A 17,315-nucleotide genomic window follows, 5' to 3' on the forward strand; every position below is an offset into this window, starting at 1 on the left:
CCAGCAGGTGACACTGACTTCCTAATGAATCCTCTTGCCAGATTTTCCTGGATGTACTGTGACATTGCCTCCGTCTCCGGGAGAGATAGCGGATAGACTCGACCCCGGGGAGGCTCAGCACCAGGCAAGAGATCAATAGGACAGTCATAGGGGCAATGGGGCGGAAGGATCTCCGCCGCCTTTTTGGAGAACACGTCTGCATAAGACCAATACTGCTTGGGGAGAGAGGAAAGATCTGCGGGTACCTCTGTAGTAGCAACCTGAACACACTCCCTTTGACACCTACCCCCACAAGATTCACCCCATCCCAGGATTCTGCCAGAGGACCACTCGATATGAACAGGACCTCATCAATTCCCTCTGGAATGACGAGCAGAGATATAATCTCCTGATGAGATGGCGACATGGACAGAGTAAAAGGGATGGTCTGGTGTGTTATCTGTGAGGGCAGTGTCGACCCATTCACCACTCGTACCGTTACTGGCTGAGCTAGCATAACCAGGGGTATTGTGTGACGTTGGGCGAAGGCAGAAGACATAAAATTGCCCTCCGCCCCAGAATCCATGCAGAGCTCTACCGAGTGGGAGAATGAGCCTATAGTAATTGTCCCCTTAAAGGACAATTTAGAGGCAAACGTCGCCGTGTCTAGTGTACCTCCACCTACTACCACTAGACGCTGACGTTTCCTCGACCGCTGAGAACATCTGGTGGCTAGATGTCCTGACTGCTGGCAAACATGACAGACCTTGAGTGCACAAGCGGTCCGAGACTTAGATCCCGCTTGTGACACTTCCCTGGCCTCATGTGACTCAGGAACCAGGACCGGAGATTCCAGAGGTTTGGCGAAGGTAGGAGCCAGCCGAAACCTCTGCCTACACTGGGCTCGCTCTAACCTCCGCTCGTTAAAACGGAGGTCAATTCGAGTGGAGACAGTTATTAACTCCTCCAGTGTGGCAGGAATCTCCCTAGTGGCCAGAGCGTCCTTAACGTGGTCAGCCAGGCCCCTCCAAGATATGGGGATAAGAGCTTTATCCGACCAATCCAGGTCAGAAGCTAAAGTGCGGAATTGGACGGCAAAATGACTGACCAAGGACTCACCCTGAGTTAATGCCAGCAGTTGGAGCGCAGTATCATGGGTGACTTGAGGTCCTAAAAAGACCTGTTTCAGAGTGCTCAGAAACAGCGGAGCACTCTGCACCACATGATCACCACGTTCCCACAGCGGCGTAGCCCATTCCAACGCCCTGTCCGACAAGAGAGACACTATAAATCCCACCTTAGCCCGCTCTGTGGGAACACGTGCAGCCAGGAGCTCGAGGTGAATAGAGCACTGACTCACAAATCCCCTACAAAACTTGCTATCACCAGAAAATTTTTCTGGCAGCGGGAGGCGAGAAAATGTCGGAGCAGGGGTGGCAATGGACAGGGTTGCTGCAGCCACGCTAGCAGCCTGTACAGCAACTGCGGTAACATCCACAGCTGAGGTTGCGCTCTCAAGAGCCGCCAACCTACCCTCCAGCTGCTGGATATACCGCAAGGATTGCTGTTTGTCCGTCATTACTAGCCAGACCCTGGCGCTAGTGTAATGTTAGGGCTAGCGGAACGCACCAAATAATAAGACAGATAGTGTATGGTGCGTTCGCAGCCCGGGGTCCACCGTGCAGAGATGGAACCTGCTGCTAAGTAATGACGGACTATATGGCGGTACTCATAAGTATACACACATGGGTTAAACTTCACCCAGCGTGAAGGAAGCGATCCTGTTGCGTCACAGGATCGCGGTACCGCACATAGAAGGCGAGCAAGTAGTCAGCGAACTCAACCCCAACTAGGATTGAAGTCCGATTAGACCCTTGCTGGCAAAACACCGCAACTGGGTGTGTAAGGAAGCTGAATAACAATATAAGGGCACAAGAGTGCATGCGGTGCCGCACTGACGAACGCCACTAACCACCCAGGCTTGGGTAAGAAAAGCACAGAGGAAGTGCACGGCGCCGTACTGGCGGTCACAGCAACTGGACGCTGTAATGTGTGATAAGTGCTGTAGGATAAGTCGGGCGCTAGATAGCAACCATACACTTTCCGCGAACAGACATTCAATAGGGAAGGGGTATCCAAGGACGACTTGCACTCACAACAAACACACGTAAGCAAATGTACACTAGCGCATGGCCGTGCGGTCATGCGCAGTTTATATAGTTGCAGCACAGGAAGTGGCCACAGAAACTTTGCCCTTCCAAGACCTGCCAAGAGGACCAATGGAATGTGCTGCAGAGCCTGAGCACATGACCCTCGATCTCCAACGGGAGATCTTGCCCTGGGCATGCTCAGTGTGTGCAGACAAGGACTTAGTCCCAGAGAAGTCCGCTCGCTGCTGACCAGCACTGGCTTTAATGGCAGAAGCTGAAGAAGTAGCAGTAACTCTCTGTACAGAGTGAGACTGAGCAAGACGCTGGGACCGACGTCCCTGCTGAGCAGACTCCACTGCGGCTGGATAAGAATGGGAGACCGCAGTGGAGATGGCTCGAGATTCCCCCTGTGCAGAAGCGGGAACTCGAGACCTAACACATGCAGCTCCAAAGTCACCGGATCATAACACCACCCCACCTCGACGGGATATTACGTCCGATGTCAGAAAGGGGTTAATGAATATGCGGCTCCACCTCCCATAGGGGTGGAGCCGCATACTCATCTGGTGACCATCTGGCTTATTTTCTTGCACCTAATTTAATTTCCAGTTCTTTAAATTCTTTATTCATATCATCTGCTCTGCTACAATTTCTTTTTAGTCTAGTGTACTCCCCCACTGGTATCCACTTAATGGTGTGTTTGGGGTGGCTACTTGTAGCATGCAGGACAGTATTCCCACTGATAGGTTTTACATGCGTTTTGCTAATAATGGTATGATCTAAGTTGATCGAAACGCATTGCTTATACCTTTCTTTTTCGCTGCCTATGCATCCATGATGTACAAGGATTCTTTGATGACTATGAAGTTTTAACTTGGAAAATAAAGACTTTGAATTTTAAGGAGCTGGAACTACCAGTTCATTCCATATATTGTATGCACTCCACTCTGCCTCACCGCTGACACGGGCCCGCAGCATCGCACTGCTGGGGCATGTACTTCTCCCACCAAGGGCCCAAAGAATTTCCCCACTTCTGCCACAGCCGGCTTCCTGAGGAATGGACCATGATTCCTATGACGCACCACCACGGCTGCCCCCCCCCCAGGTATGATACCTTAAATTTAGGCTATATAAGATGGATGTACAGCTATAAAAAAAAATTTTTTCCTATTTTCCTCCTCAAAATTTGTGGTGCGTCTTATGGTCTGGTGCGTCTTATAGTACGAAAAATACTGTCATAAATATATGCCTATTTTATATCAGGATACCCTATTAAATAAAATTTTTACTGATGGTTATAGAATAGTTGATGAAAAAGGGTAATACTTTAGGAAGCACTTGGTTATAACAAAAAGGTTTTTATAATTGCAGTAAAAAGTGTAATCTATGGTAAAAAGAAGAGATGTATAGTCCTGCCAGATGGTAAGAAATATGACTTAACATTTTGTTTTATTAATTCTGACTCAGACCACGTTGTATAATGTGTAGAATGTACTGTGTGCAATATGTGCTATATTGGATGCATAACTAGGAAATTAAAAAAACGAATATCAGAACATGTATACAATATTAACGAAAACAATAGCACATATTCAGGAGGTACTAAACATTTTATAGAAATAAAGGCAATTTGAATAGTTTAAATTGTTATGGGATCGAAAAAGTTAATTGTCCGGATAAAGGTGGAGACTGGCAAAAGAAGGTGTTATTAAGAGAAATGTAATGGATCCTTAGAATGAATACAAAACAACTGAACAGAATGAATTTCTGAAATGACACAATGTTATTGTATTAATGGTATGTATATAGGTTACAATATAGTATAATGTATGTTACGGAAATATTATGTATTTTGTGTTCTGATTTGCTGATTGCTATTTTAAATAGTTTCTGACAAAGCACCATATCTCTGATTAAGGGCATATAATGCCGCAAACGCGTCAGAGAGATGTCTGTGAACTGACAGATCTGGTTGCACCTGCACTTTTTCGACTGCTTTTTCTATATTTCTGCCAGTCAGCAGTGGTCCCAAACATGGTGCAAAGCTATGCATTACTTGATGTGAGTGAGTTCAAAAATAGTTTTGTTTTTTTTTACTTATCTACTATATAATTGTCTAAGGGTCACTTCCGTCTTTCTGTCTGTCCTTCTGTCTGTCACGGATATTCATTGGTCGCGGCCTCTGTCTGTCATGGAAATCCAAGTCGCTGATTGGTCGCGGCAAAACGGCCAGGACCAATCAGCGACGGGCACAGTCCGGCGGCAAAATGGCCGCTCCTTACTCCCCGCAGTCAGTGCCCGCTCCATAATCTCCTCCAGTCAGCGATCACACAGGGTTAATGGCAGCGGTAACGGACCGCATTATGCCGCGGGTAACGCACTCCGTTATCGCTGCTATTAACTCTGTGTGACCAACTTTTTACTATTGATGCTGCCTATGCGGCATCAATAGTTAAAAGATCTAATGTTAAAAATAATTTAAAAAATAAAAAATCGTTATATACTCACCGTCCGTTGGCCCCTCGGATCCAGAACCGGCTTTTCCTGCTCCTCGCGACTCTCCGGTGACCGCTCCATGCATTGTGGTCTCACGAGATGATGACGTAGCGGTCTCGCGAGACCACTATGTCATCATCTCGTGAGACCGCAATGCACTCTTGGGACCGGAGCGCGCGAGGAGCGTCGGTAACCGCTTCGCCTGGATCCGGGGCCAACGGAAGGTGAGTATATAACTATTTTTTATTTTAATTCTTTTTTTTAACAGGAATATGATGCCCACATTGCTATATACTACGTGGGCTGTGCAATATACTACGTGGGCTGTGCAATATAATACGTGGGCTGTGCAATATACTACATGGGCTGCTATATACTACGTGGGCTGTGCAATAGACTACGTGTGCTGTGCAATGTACTACGTGGGCTGTGCAATGTACTACGTGGGCTGTGCAATGTACTACATGGGCTGAGAATATGGTAGAAGGCGGGAGCAGAAGAAGTTCAGTTTTGGACAGGTTGAGTTTCAGATATAGAGCGGACATGATGTTGGAGACTGCAGACAGACAGTTAGTGGTGTTCTGTAGTACAGCGGAGGTAAGGTCAGGGAATGACGTGTATAGTTGTGTGTCATCAGCATAAAGATGGTACTGAAAGACAAATCTGCTGATTGTCTGTCCAATTGGTGCTGTGTAGAGGGAGAAGAGAAGGGGGCCAAGGACTGAGCCCTGAGGTACCCCGACAGTGAGAGGAAGAGGAGATGAAGTGGAGCCAGAGAACAGAACACTGAAGGAGCGGTCAGAAAGGTAGGAGGAGAACCAGGAGAGAGCAGTGTCCTTAATGCCTAGAGACTGGAGCCTAGAGAGTAGGAGAGGGTGGTCAACAGTGTCGAAAGCTGCTGAAAGGTCAAGGAGAATGAGTAGAGAGTGGTCACCGTTACATTTTGTTGTCAGAAGGTCATTGGTCACCTTGATGAGTGCAGTTTCTGTCGAATGTAGGGGGCGGAAGCCGGACTGTGAAGGGTCTAGGAGGAAATGAGTGGGGAGGTAACGGGTAAGGCGGGAGTAGACCAGGCGCTCCAAGAGTTTTGAGATGAAGGGGAGATTGGAGACTGGTCTGTATTTGTTTGTGCATGATGGGTCGAGGGTGGGTTTTTTTTTAGTAATGGAGTAATGATAGAGTGTTTGAAGGAGGAGGGGAAAATGCCAGAGGAGAGGGAGAGATTAAAGATTGTAGTTAGGTGAATTGTGACGACTGGAGAGAGAGATTGGAGGAGATGAGAGGGAATGGGGTCGGTAGTGCATGTAGTCAGACAAGAAGAAGAGAGGAGCTTGGAGACTTCTTCTTCTGTGATGGGATCGAATGTGGAGAGTGAGCCAGGGGAGATGCAGGGAGGGATGGGAGTCATTGCACTTGGTGTCTGGGAGCGGATTTCCTGACGGATATTGTCTATTTTCTCTATAAAGTGGGAAGCCAGATCATCAGCACAAATGTCTGTAATAGGGTCTTGTGCTTTTGGCCTGAGGAGGGAGTGAAAGGTGTTAAAAAGTTTCTTGGGGTTGTTGGATAGTGAGGAGATCAGGGTGGTGAATAGGTCTGTTTGGCGAGGTGAAGGGCAGAGTTATAGGTCCTTAAATAAAGTGTATGAAGTCTTCTGGTGTGCGTACTTTCCTCCATAAGCGTTCAGCACTCCTAGAGCATCGCTGAAGGAATCGGGTATGCGATGTGAGCCAGGGCTGTGTCACTCTGTGTTTGGAGGTTCTGAGGGTGAGGGGAGCTAGAAAATGGGAAAATAGAAAACATAGTAGATTGACAATAAGTGGCTTCACCCAACCACTAACCATGAGTGTAGAAAATGTTTTGGTGTTATCATCCATATTCTCTGAAAAAAGGCCAAGAAAGCAAAAATTCTGCCGGGGTTTGTAAACTTTTGAGCACAACTGTATATATAGTCATACTTTCAATTTCAACTGAAGAGTCATTTACACTTAGGAACTATTTTATACACTTCGGCCCTTACAGGGAAATATCTACTACAAATCATTTGCTACCTTGTTACAGTCAGGAGCTTATTCTTCACTTTCATTGTTCCAGTTTGTTTGCCTGATTTTTCATTTTTGTGAACGTTGTATATTTCATAATCAATACCATGAAAAAATTGTCCTAAAAGACAAACGATAAAATAGGCAAAAAAATAAAAAAATAGAATACCGTAGATAAAATGATAAAATCTGTAATATAAAACAGATTATAAATATTACTCAATGATGAAATATCAATAGACTATAAAGTATTGAAATGGCAGAGGACAATATGATTGAATTATGGTATTTACCTAACAGTCCATGGACATCTTTAGAAAATGTATGATCATCTAAAGTGTAAAAGCCAAGAAACTTCATAGGGAGTGGATGATATTTCCGAACTTCATGCAAAATAATGATAAATGTTGCTCCATCTCCAAATGAAAATGTCAGATTTGTTTCCATATTGATTACTAGATTAAACCTGAAGAGAATAATACGTGACATCCTTTCTGTACCTTAAAACTAAACATTTATACAGTCCATGATTATAGTGCGTTCTCCATGTTATGACTGCCTTCGGAGCAATTTTTTTTTGTTAAATGCATGTGTTTTAGCTGAAAAGCATATTTTGCAATGGGTATTTTTGTCCATTTTGGTTGTTAGGCTCCCACATCCATTCTCTATCTATCACAGTACATAGTGGAGTTAAAGAAGTATTCCCATGTCCAAGATCCTACCCTAATATGTAGTAGGTATAATTATTATATTACCAAATAATTAGAAATGTAGTATAGTTTTTCTGATGCTTTATGTCTCTTTCTGCATGTGCAGGCATTACAGGACCTTACATATCCATGGTTATGACCACTAGCAATAGCTAGCTAACTGTGGTGCTCCTGATGAAGGAGTCTTGAACTCTGAAACGCGTAGAATAATAAAGCCACATGTACTAATAATTCTGGAATTCTAGTGATTCAGAATTTACCACAATTATCCCAATCTGTATCCATCTCTGTACATTACAACATGTAATACTACACTATACCAAGCAGCAGTCACTGCAGGTTAACTGTTTGGATGAACTATACATCTGACAATGAACGGAATATCACTGGAAGATCCAGGAGCCAGGTTTGTGGTGCTGATGATTAAGCCCCTATAAAACCACTGTTATCTATAATATATTTTAAAAAGTTCCTTACCCTTCCTTGCTTATAGACCTTGCTTTGTGCCATGTGAACATTTTCTTGTTTTTATGGTGCATAACTGTGATTTTGGCAGTGGTCACCTCGATTTTTATTTTCATATCACTGTTTATAATTCCAAATCTTCCAAAAAACGTTCCATTTGATAAGACATTGTTGCCTCTCATCTCTTTACCAATAAGTTCTCCATTTACTGATACACCTTTAGCAGAACACAGCAAATCAAATGTCAAGATAATTCTTTAAAAAGATGCTGCATTTTTGCATTGGTTAGGGCGACAGTTTTGCAGTTAAATAGGAAGTACAGACACTTTAATTTTCATTTTTGAATTAACTTCTTAGAATCCACAGGTAAAACTGTCACTTTCTGGGTAATTGAGTATTTTCACAGTTTATTTAAAAGTGATAACTGACACGGTTGCACATTTTTCCTTTTTGAAAAAAAATGGTCGCTGCAACTCAAAGTAAAATGTCTAAAAAAACAAAAATGATCAAATCTCTACGTCCAATTTCATTTTACAATTTAAGAAAATATGTTCACACTTGATAGATACGGTAGGAATTTTAGCTTTATGAAATAGTGTGCTGGGTTTCAGACAAATTCATAGACGCATGATAATACGATGTAGACATTGGGTGCACTGTATTAAATTGCGCACAGTTCACTGTTCAGAATACAGACTTTTTGTACAATTCCCATTCAATTGTTTTCCTAAATCAGACCTGGCCAAAGTGTGGCCTGCGGACCAGCCAAAGACTGGATGCAGTGGTGACCAGGGTTGGACTGGCCTGGTGGGATACCGGGTAATTGCCTGGTGGGCCCCGATGGTGACCCATATCACACGGGCGACCCTTGCCCTGCCTCCCTTGCCCTGCCTCTCAATTTCACTGGTATCTGCATCCCCTGAAGATATGAGTGAATACAATAATTCAACCTGAGAGACTTAAGTCCACCATACACATTAGATTGCCGCCAGCCAAAGCATCATTTTGGCAGATCAACCTGCTGGAAACCTTCTCAACTGACTCTACCATACACAGGAGTGCTTGTTTGGCTGAGTGCACCTGTGTTCTCTATCAGAAAATCATTAGCTAACATGTCTGAGAACAATATGATTGGCAGTCAGAAACAGACATGCCATATCAACATCTCCCTGTGAGGACATTATACTGTGTGTGGTGGTACCATACTGTCTGTGTGGGAGCTGTGGAGGCATCATACTGTGTTTGGGGGGAATCAATATTGTGTGTGTGGGCTGTTGGAACATCAAAGTATACTTGGAGGCTGTAGGGACATAATACTATGTGTGGCGGAGCTTTGGTGGCATCATACTGTTTTTGAGGGCATCAAACTGTTGTGGGGGCTGTGGGGACGTCATACTGTGTGTGGTGGAGCTGTTGATCAATGTACATCTATACTTATTAAATATATTTAAGGGTGAATAACAGGAGCAGTATGATTTATAAACTTTATGAAAAGCAGTCAATGATTTGGTTTTGATGAGCTACTACAGGTAAGAATTAGAGATGAGCGAGTATACTCATTACTTGAGATTTCAAGAGCATGCTCGTGTGTCCTCCGAGTATTTTTTAGTGCTCGGAGATTTAGTTTTCTTCGCCGCAGCTGGATGATTTACAGCTACTAGCCTGCTTGATTACATGTGGGGATTCCCTAACAACCAGGCAATCCCGATATGTACTCAGCCTGGCTAACAGATGTAAATCATGCAGCTGCGGCGATGAAAACTAAATCTCCGAGCACTAAAAAATACTCAGGACACCCGAGCGTGCTCGGGAAATCTCGAGTAACAAGTATATTCGCTCATCACTAGTAAGAATACATGTTACAGTAAGCAGTGTGGTAACATGTACTGTATTAGCAGGAGCTTCTGTTTAATTTACTAAATGCTGCTCAGTATTAAGTGATAAATATTAATATTAAATAATAGGCAAAATTCAGTTCAACCGCTGGTTCCACAACAGTCAGAGTCTCGGATATGGCCCCTTGAGAAAAATAATTGCCCACTCCTCTACTAATTCAGTGGACTAGGGAATTTTGCTCTTAGCCTGCAGCATGGATTGGCTGAAGTCTAAACGGTGTCATGTTGTGGCTGTAAGTCTATCATCTATAGTCCAGAAGACAACGATATAAGATTCTAGATGTTCGGCTCCCACATTGGATGTGGTGTCCTTGGTAGCAGGACCCTGCACATTTGACACAATTTTGCAAAATTGTGGCCAAAAAAGTGCAGTACAACTGTGATGAGTTAATAAACCTTGAATAAAATATCTTTAATGATAATTGAATTTATATATGCATTACCAAGCTCTTGATCCTTAATAAGACTCAGGATCACACCAGGCTCTTCTTGGATATTAAAGCACAAAGCATCATTCTTCTGAGGAACATTTATCACAAAATGAGGGTCTGAATCAACTGTAATACACAAATGAAGAAAAAAACACACAAACAAGTAAGCATAAAAAATACTTTCTGCCAGCATGAGAACTGCTGATTGTAAATTATGGCAAATTTGCAAGTTTGGAAAACAACTAATTGGGAAGGTTCTCATAAATGTTTGGCCACACTAAAGATGCACTGAGTGCCTGCCTGTATGTCACGGATGTGTCAGAGGCTGCAGACAGTCACACTGCATCTAGCTGCAGAAGGTCTCAGCGGTTGGCTTTGCAGACTCCTTCCTAGTCCTTCTGACTTTAAGATGCAGTGGCAACCTCCCCCGCCTCTAGTTGACACACCTGGACTGGGTTGTATTTAACTCCCAGCTTGCTGCTGGAAGTTGCAGTTGATATTTCTACTTCCAGTTGCCAGTTGTGGCTTGGAGCTATTGCTGTCAGCTATCTTCCTCCTTGGTGTTGCTGGAAGATGTCTGTGCTTCTCTCTGATTCTACTCAAGCTAAGTGTTCCCCCTTGTTTGTGTATCCCATCTGTTTTTAGTGTAGTGGAGATTGACTAGCGCTCATCCTGTCCTTCGCGGTGCAGGGCTTATCGCCAGGGTGAGGTAGTAATTAGGTATCCTGCTCAGCGATAGGTGCAGAACCAATATAGGGACGATAGGGCAGACAGGATGATATTAGATCTGCCTAGGGGTCGCCACTCCCCCGCTTCCTAGTGTTTGGTTCCCTTTCCCTTATCCCTTTCGCTATGCACTTAACCTTTCCTACACTGTGCGTGACATTTTACTTGGATTGAACAGTCTTACTGGTGTCCCCGTGACCGAAACTACTGCAGACAGTTGGCACCTGCCCTGAGAGAGTGGGCTCAGTTCCTGTGCCCGCTCCATACAATCATACCCTCTTCAAGATGGATTTATACATTATGGAGAGTGAAGAGGTTAATTAAAACAATCTCTCAGATCTTGTTCACACAAGTAGTAAAGATGGACTTTAATGTCAGCTTTAGATTACCTCTGTATATTAAACTGTATCACTTTATTAGATCCTGTTCATATGAGAAGTAAAAGTAGATTCCAGAGTGGTCACTGCCTTAGCATCCAATATTATCCCATATTAGACATACACAATTGTAAAGGAAATGGTGAAACATTCATCAAAATTAACATATGACCCATTCGTAGGATTTGTCAACAGCACAATATCTACAGGTGGGGAAAGCAATGCTAGAATGAAGCTGCATTAGTACATGAGAGCTAGTAAACGTAGCAGCAGGGTAAACCCACATCAATCATATGTTAAAGAGAGGGGCATGACCTAATGAGAAAAATGTGAAATCATAGTAGGAGCATATTGTAAATTATATATCAAGGTGGCTGAGAACAAATAAATATTGCAGTCTGAAGCTTCATGCCACTTAAAGGGAACCTGCTGCGTCCCCAATCACTATTAACCTGCTGGTAAAGGTATAATCTGCAATTATGCTGTCCGGCCACCATACTGAAAGAGAGGCTACCAGGAGAAAAAAAAACTTTTTTCCCCTATGGAGCCTCAGGCTTTCAGATGTAAAAGCGTGCCCAGAAAGGCTACATTCACAGCTCAGTACACAGTGAGCCCAGAAACTTTGATTTACAGGTGGCTCTGCGGTGCATCTGTGTGAGCTGTCAATCAAAGTGCTGGGGAGAGCTTACAGCTGCAACCCACTGTGTATAAAGTGGTGACTGTAACCGCTGAAGGCACGCCTCTATGACTGAAAGCTAGCGGCTCCCAGGAGAAATATTGTTTACTTCCTTACAGGAGCTACTGTACACTTTCAGGCAGTTGGACAGCATTGGAACACTATTAACCTTCAGATTAATGTTTGGGGACATGACCGATTCCCTGTAAAGGGATTGTCTTGTCTAGGACTAACCTACTGTTGGCATGTCTAAGGCTGTGTGCACACGTTGCAGATTTTTTGCGTTTTTTTTTCGCTATAAAAATGCATAAAAAATGCATACATTATGCATCCCATCATTTAGAATGCATTCCGCAATTTTTGTGCACATGATGCATTTTTTTCCGCAAAAAAACGCATCGCGGTAAAAAACGCAGCATATTAATTAATTTTGCGGATTTTTCACGTTTTTCCCGCTATTTAATGTATTGGGAAGCTCCGGCAAAAAAGTCAAAAATGCGCAAAAATGCGTCAAAAACGCGAAAAAAATGCATGCAGATTTCTTGCAGAAAATGTCCGATTTTGCTCAGGAAATTTTTGCAAGAAATCCTGAATGTGTGCACATAGTCTTAGGGAAAGGTCATCAGTATGAAATCGGTGAGGATGGACACCTGGCACCCTGACTGATCTGCTGAAATTTGCTCCCTTAGAAGCCTGAAATAAGTAATGTATTGGGTGTAAGGGTACCGTCACACTGAAACGACGCTGCAGCGATACGACAACGATGTCGATCGCTGCAGCGTTGCTGTGTGGTCGCTGGAGAGCTGTCACACAGACAGCTCTCCAGCGACCAACGATCCCGAAGTCCCCTGGTAACCAGGGTAAACATCGGGTTACTAAGCGCAGTGCCGCGCTTAGTAACCCGATGTTTACCCTGGTTACCATCGTAAAAGTTAAAAAAAACAAACACTACATACTTACCTACCGCTGTCTGTCCCCGGCGCTCTGCTTTCCTGCACTGACTGTGAGCACAGCGGCCGGAAAGCAGAGCGGTGACGTCACCGCTCTGCTTTCCGGCTGGCTGGCGCTGACACAGGATGCAGGAGGAGTGCAGGGAAGCAGAGCGCCTGGGACAGACAGCAGAAGGTAAGTATGTAGTGTTTGTTTTTTTTACGTTTACGCTGGTAACCAGGGTAAACATCGGGTTACCAGTGAAGACATCGCTGAATCGGCGTCACACACGCCGATTCAGCGATGTCAGCAGGAGATCCAGCGACGAAAGAAAGTTTCAAACGATCTGCTACGACGTACGATTCTCAGCGGGGTCCCTGATCGCAGGAGCGTGTCAGACACAGCGAGATCGTAAGGATATCGCTGGAACGTCACGAATCGTAACGTCGTAGCGATCAAAATGCCACTGTGTGACGGTAGCCTTACACAGCAGCTGCCACTGATAATTAATGATCCTTTTCTCCCAATTGAATGGTAGAAATACAGCAGTACTCGGCAGCAGTCACTAAGCAATGTAGGGAGCTTCTCTGTTCTGCCCCATACATCTCATTTCTGGCCTTTGGGGCAAGTAACAGTTGATCGATGTAGGTACAAGGAGTCGGACCCTTACTGATCTCTTGTTGATGACCAATCCTACAGATAGATCATCAGTAGTTCAGTCCATGACAATCCCTTTAATCAGTTACATATGGAAAATACATTCTGTGAAAGATAGCCACATAGCCTTTAGATATAAAAAATATCTTACCCCAAATTCGTGACCTTATGGCAAAAATATTGTGTCCTGTTAAAAGAGTGATAGAACCGTTGGTTTATTATGATGGTTTGATGGCATATGACTTACATATATTCTATTGTTGCATTTCAGCTTGTCTATCAATCTTGTAAACCTCATGACAAGTTATATTCCATGCAACTAAAATATTCTCATGGTGATCTGCTGTGAAGACATTGTGCTTGAACTGCGGTGACCTCATCACTGGCATTTTCCCACAGTTCAGAGGCCATCCCAGTTCAGCATGGCTGGGAGCGCAGCCTTGGTGACATCACTGAAGCTGCGCTCCCAGCAGCTCATTCACCAGTGGTTTTCAACTGGGATGGTCGCTTCTTGGCAGCGTCCTGGTTGAAAACTAATTATCCCCCAGACATGGTTACAGCGTGGGACACAACGACGGACAGGTATGGTATATTGTTGCTTTTTTATTTTACTTTTATTACAGGATATCGAGGGATTCGCTGGAAGTAGGCAAGGTCATAAGTATGTTTTAATTAAGAATATTAAAGGAGTCTGTGTCTTTCTTTCAATTACAGGAATGGGGTTAGTAATGGGGGAGTCTTATTGACTGTGACATCAACCCCCCAACTATTACCCCACTTGCCACCACTACAGGGCAAGTGGGGAGAGCTAGGCTAAGTGCCAGAATTGGCGCATCCTAGAGATACGCATTTTCTGGGGTGTCTGAAAGCTGATGTTTTTAGCCGGGGGGGCAGTATCCATGGCTCCTTCCTATGCTACCAATATCTGCCCGCAGCTGTCTGCATAGCCTTTGCTGGTTATTAATTATGTGGGGACACTGTTGTGAATTCTGTGGCAGAGTTCACTCCTGTGGTCACAAGTGGTACTTCGGCTGATTCTCTCTGGGAGCTTCCGTTTGTGGAGGAAAGTGGTACTGCAGCTTCTGAGTTTCCTCCCTCAGGTGATCTGGTGAGCTCGTTAGCTGCTTCTCTACTTAACTCCACCTAATGCTTTGATCCATGCTTCCTGTCAATGTTCCAGTGTTGGACTTGTGAATCTCTGGATCATTCCTGTGGCCTGCTGCTCTGCATAGCTAAGTGCTTCTTTGCTATTTGTTGCTATTTTTTCTGTCCAGCTTGTCTATTTGTTTTGCTGGAAGCTCTGGGACGCAAGGGGTGTACCTCCGTGCCGTTAGTTCGGTACGGAGGGTCTTTTTGCCCCCTTTGCGTGGTTTTCTTTAGGGTTTTGTGTAGACCGCAAAGTTATCTTTCCTATCCTCGTTCTGTCTAGAATATCGGGCCTCACTTTGCTGAATCGTTTGTCTTTTCATCTTACTCACAGTCATTATATGTGGGGGGCTGCCTTTTCCTTTGGGGTATTTCTCTGAGGCAAGGTAGGCTTATTTTTCTATCTTCAGGCTAGTTAGTTTCTCAGGCTGTGCCGAGTTGCATAGGCAGAGTTAGGCGCAATCCACAGCTGCCTCTAGTTGTGTTTGGAGAGGATCAGGAATTGCGGTCTGCAGAGTTCCCACGTCTCAGAGCTCGTTCTATTATTTTGGGTTATTGTCAGATCACTGTATGTGCTCTGATCGCTATGTACATTGTGTTACTGAATTGCCTATCACAACAGTACAGGAAGCCAAAAGTACTAATGATTCTCAATAGAGGGAAAAAAGAAGTTCTGAGACCATTTTTTTTCCTTTGCACTGTGATTTGTCTTTTTTTTTCCCTAGACATTTGGGTGCTTCAGGACACAGGTGTTACAATGGACATTAAAGGTCTGTCTTCATGTGTAGATCAGCTCACGGCAAGAGTTCAAGATATTCAAAATTTTGTGGTTCAGAATTCTTTGTTAGAACCGAGAATTCCTATTCCAGATTTGTTTTTTGGAGATAGAACTAAATTTCTGAGTTTCAAGAATAATTGTAAACTGTTTCTGGCTTTGAAACCTCGCTCTTCTGGTGACCCAGCGCAACAGGTTAGGATCGTCATATCTTTTTTGCGTGGCGACCCTCAGGACTGGGCATTTTCTCTTGCGTCAGGAGATCCTGCATTAAGTAATATCGATGCGTTTTTCCTGGCGCTTGGATTGCTGTACGATGAGCCTAATTCAGTAGATCAGGCAGAAAAGAATTTGCTGGCTCTTTGTCAGGCTCAGGATGAGATAGAGCTATATTGCCAGAAACTTAGAAAATGGTCCGTGCTCACTCAATGGAATGAATCTGCGCTTGCAGCCATTTTCAGAAAGGGTCTCTCTGAAGCCATTAAGGATGTCATGGTGGGATTTCCTATGCCCGCTGGTTTGAATGAGTCTATGTCTTTGGCCATTCAGATCGGTCGACGCTTGCATGAGCGTAAATCTGTGCACCATTTGGCGGTATTACCTGAGATTAAACCTGAGCCTATGCAGTGCGATAGGACTATGACCAGAGTTGAACGGCAAGAACACAGACGTCTGAATGGGCTGTGTTTCTACTGTGGTGATTCCACTCATGCTATCTCTGATTGTCCTAAGCGCACTAAGCGGTTCGCTAGGTCTGCCGCCATTGGTACTGTACAGTCAAAATTTCTTCTGTCCGTTACCTTGATATGCTCCTTGTCGTCGTATTCTGTCATGGCATTTGTGGATTCAGGTGCTGCCCTGAATTTGATGGACTTGGATTATGCTAAACGTTGTGGGTTTTTCTTGGAGCCCTTGCAGTGTCCTATTCCATTGAGAGGAATTGATGCTACACCTTTGGCCAAGAATAAGCCTCAATACTGGACCCAGCTGACCATGTGCATGGCTCCTGCACATCAGGAGGTTATTCGCTTTCTGGTGTTGCATAATCTGCATGATGTGGTCGTGTTGGGGTTGCCATGGCTACAAGCCCATAATCCAGTATTGGATTGGAATTCCATGTTGGTGTCCAGCTGGGGTTGTCAGGGGGTACATGGTGATGTTCCATTTCTGTCAATTTCGTCATCCACCCCTTCTGAGGTTCCAGAGTTCTTGTCTGATTACCGGGATGTATTTGATGAGCCCAAGTCCGATGCCCTTCCTCCGCATAGGGATTGTGATTGTGCTATCAATTTGATTCCTGGTAGTAAATTCCCAAAAGGTCGACTGTTTAATTTATCCGTGCCTGAGCACACCGCTATGCGCAGTTATGTGAAGGAATCCCTGGAGAAGGGGCATATTCGCCCGTCATCGTCGCCATTAGGAGCAGGGTTTTTTTTTGTAGCCAAGAAGGATGGTTCGCTGAGACCGTGTATAGATTATCGCCTTCTTAATAAGATCACTGTTAAATTTCAGTACCCCTTGCCATTGTTATCTGATTTGTTTGCTCGGATTAAGGGGGCTAGTTGGTTCACTAAGATAGATCTTCGTGGTGCGTATAATCTGGTGAGAATCAGGCAAGGCGATGAATGGAAAACTGCATTTAATACGCCCGAGGGTCATTTTGAGTATCTAGTGATGCCGTTCGGACTTGCCAATGCTCCATCAGTGTTTCAATCCTTTATGCATGACATCTTCCGTGAGTACCTGGATAAATTCCTGATTGTGTACTTGGATGACATTTTGATCTTCTCGGATGATTGGGAGTCTCATGTGAAGCAGGTCAGAACGGTTTTTCAGGTCCTGCGTGCTAATTCTTTGTTT

At 44.3% G+C, this 17,315-nt stretch overlaps 1 protein-coding gene across 1 annotated transcript in view; it reads right to left on the reverse strand.

Annotated features, from left to right (window-relative positions):
- Positions 1–17,315, reverse strand: part of LOC138647651 (inter-alpha-trypsin inhibitor heavy chain H3-like) — a 133,005-nt gene that overhangs the window by 20,737 nt on the left and 94,953 nt on the right. Inside the window, exons 15-18 of the mRNA XM_069736817.1 lie at positions 10,181–10,294; positions 7,855–8,059; positions 6,961–7,133; positions 6,677–6,788 (exon numbers count right to left, since the gene is read on the reverse strand). Of these exons, the coding sequence (XP_069592918.1) occupies positions 6,677–6,788; positions 6,961–7,133; positions 7,855–8,059; positions 10,181–10,294 (604 nt within the window). The remainder of the gene's footprint in view (positions 1–6,676; positions 6,789–6,960; positions 7,134–7,854; positions 8,060–10,180; positions 10,295–17,315) is intronic.

The sequence above is a fragment of the Ranitomeya imitator genome, chromosome 8 (assembly GCF_032444005.1).
Source record: "Ranitomeya imitator isolate aRanImi1 chromosome 8, aRanImi1.pri, whole genome shotgun sequence".
Taxonomy (NCBI): domain Eukaryota; kingdom Metazoa; phylum Chordata; class Amphibia; order Anura; family Dendrobatidae; genus Ranitomeya; species Ranitomeya imitator.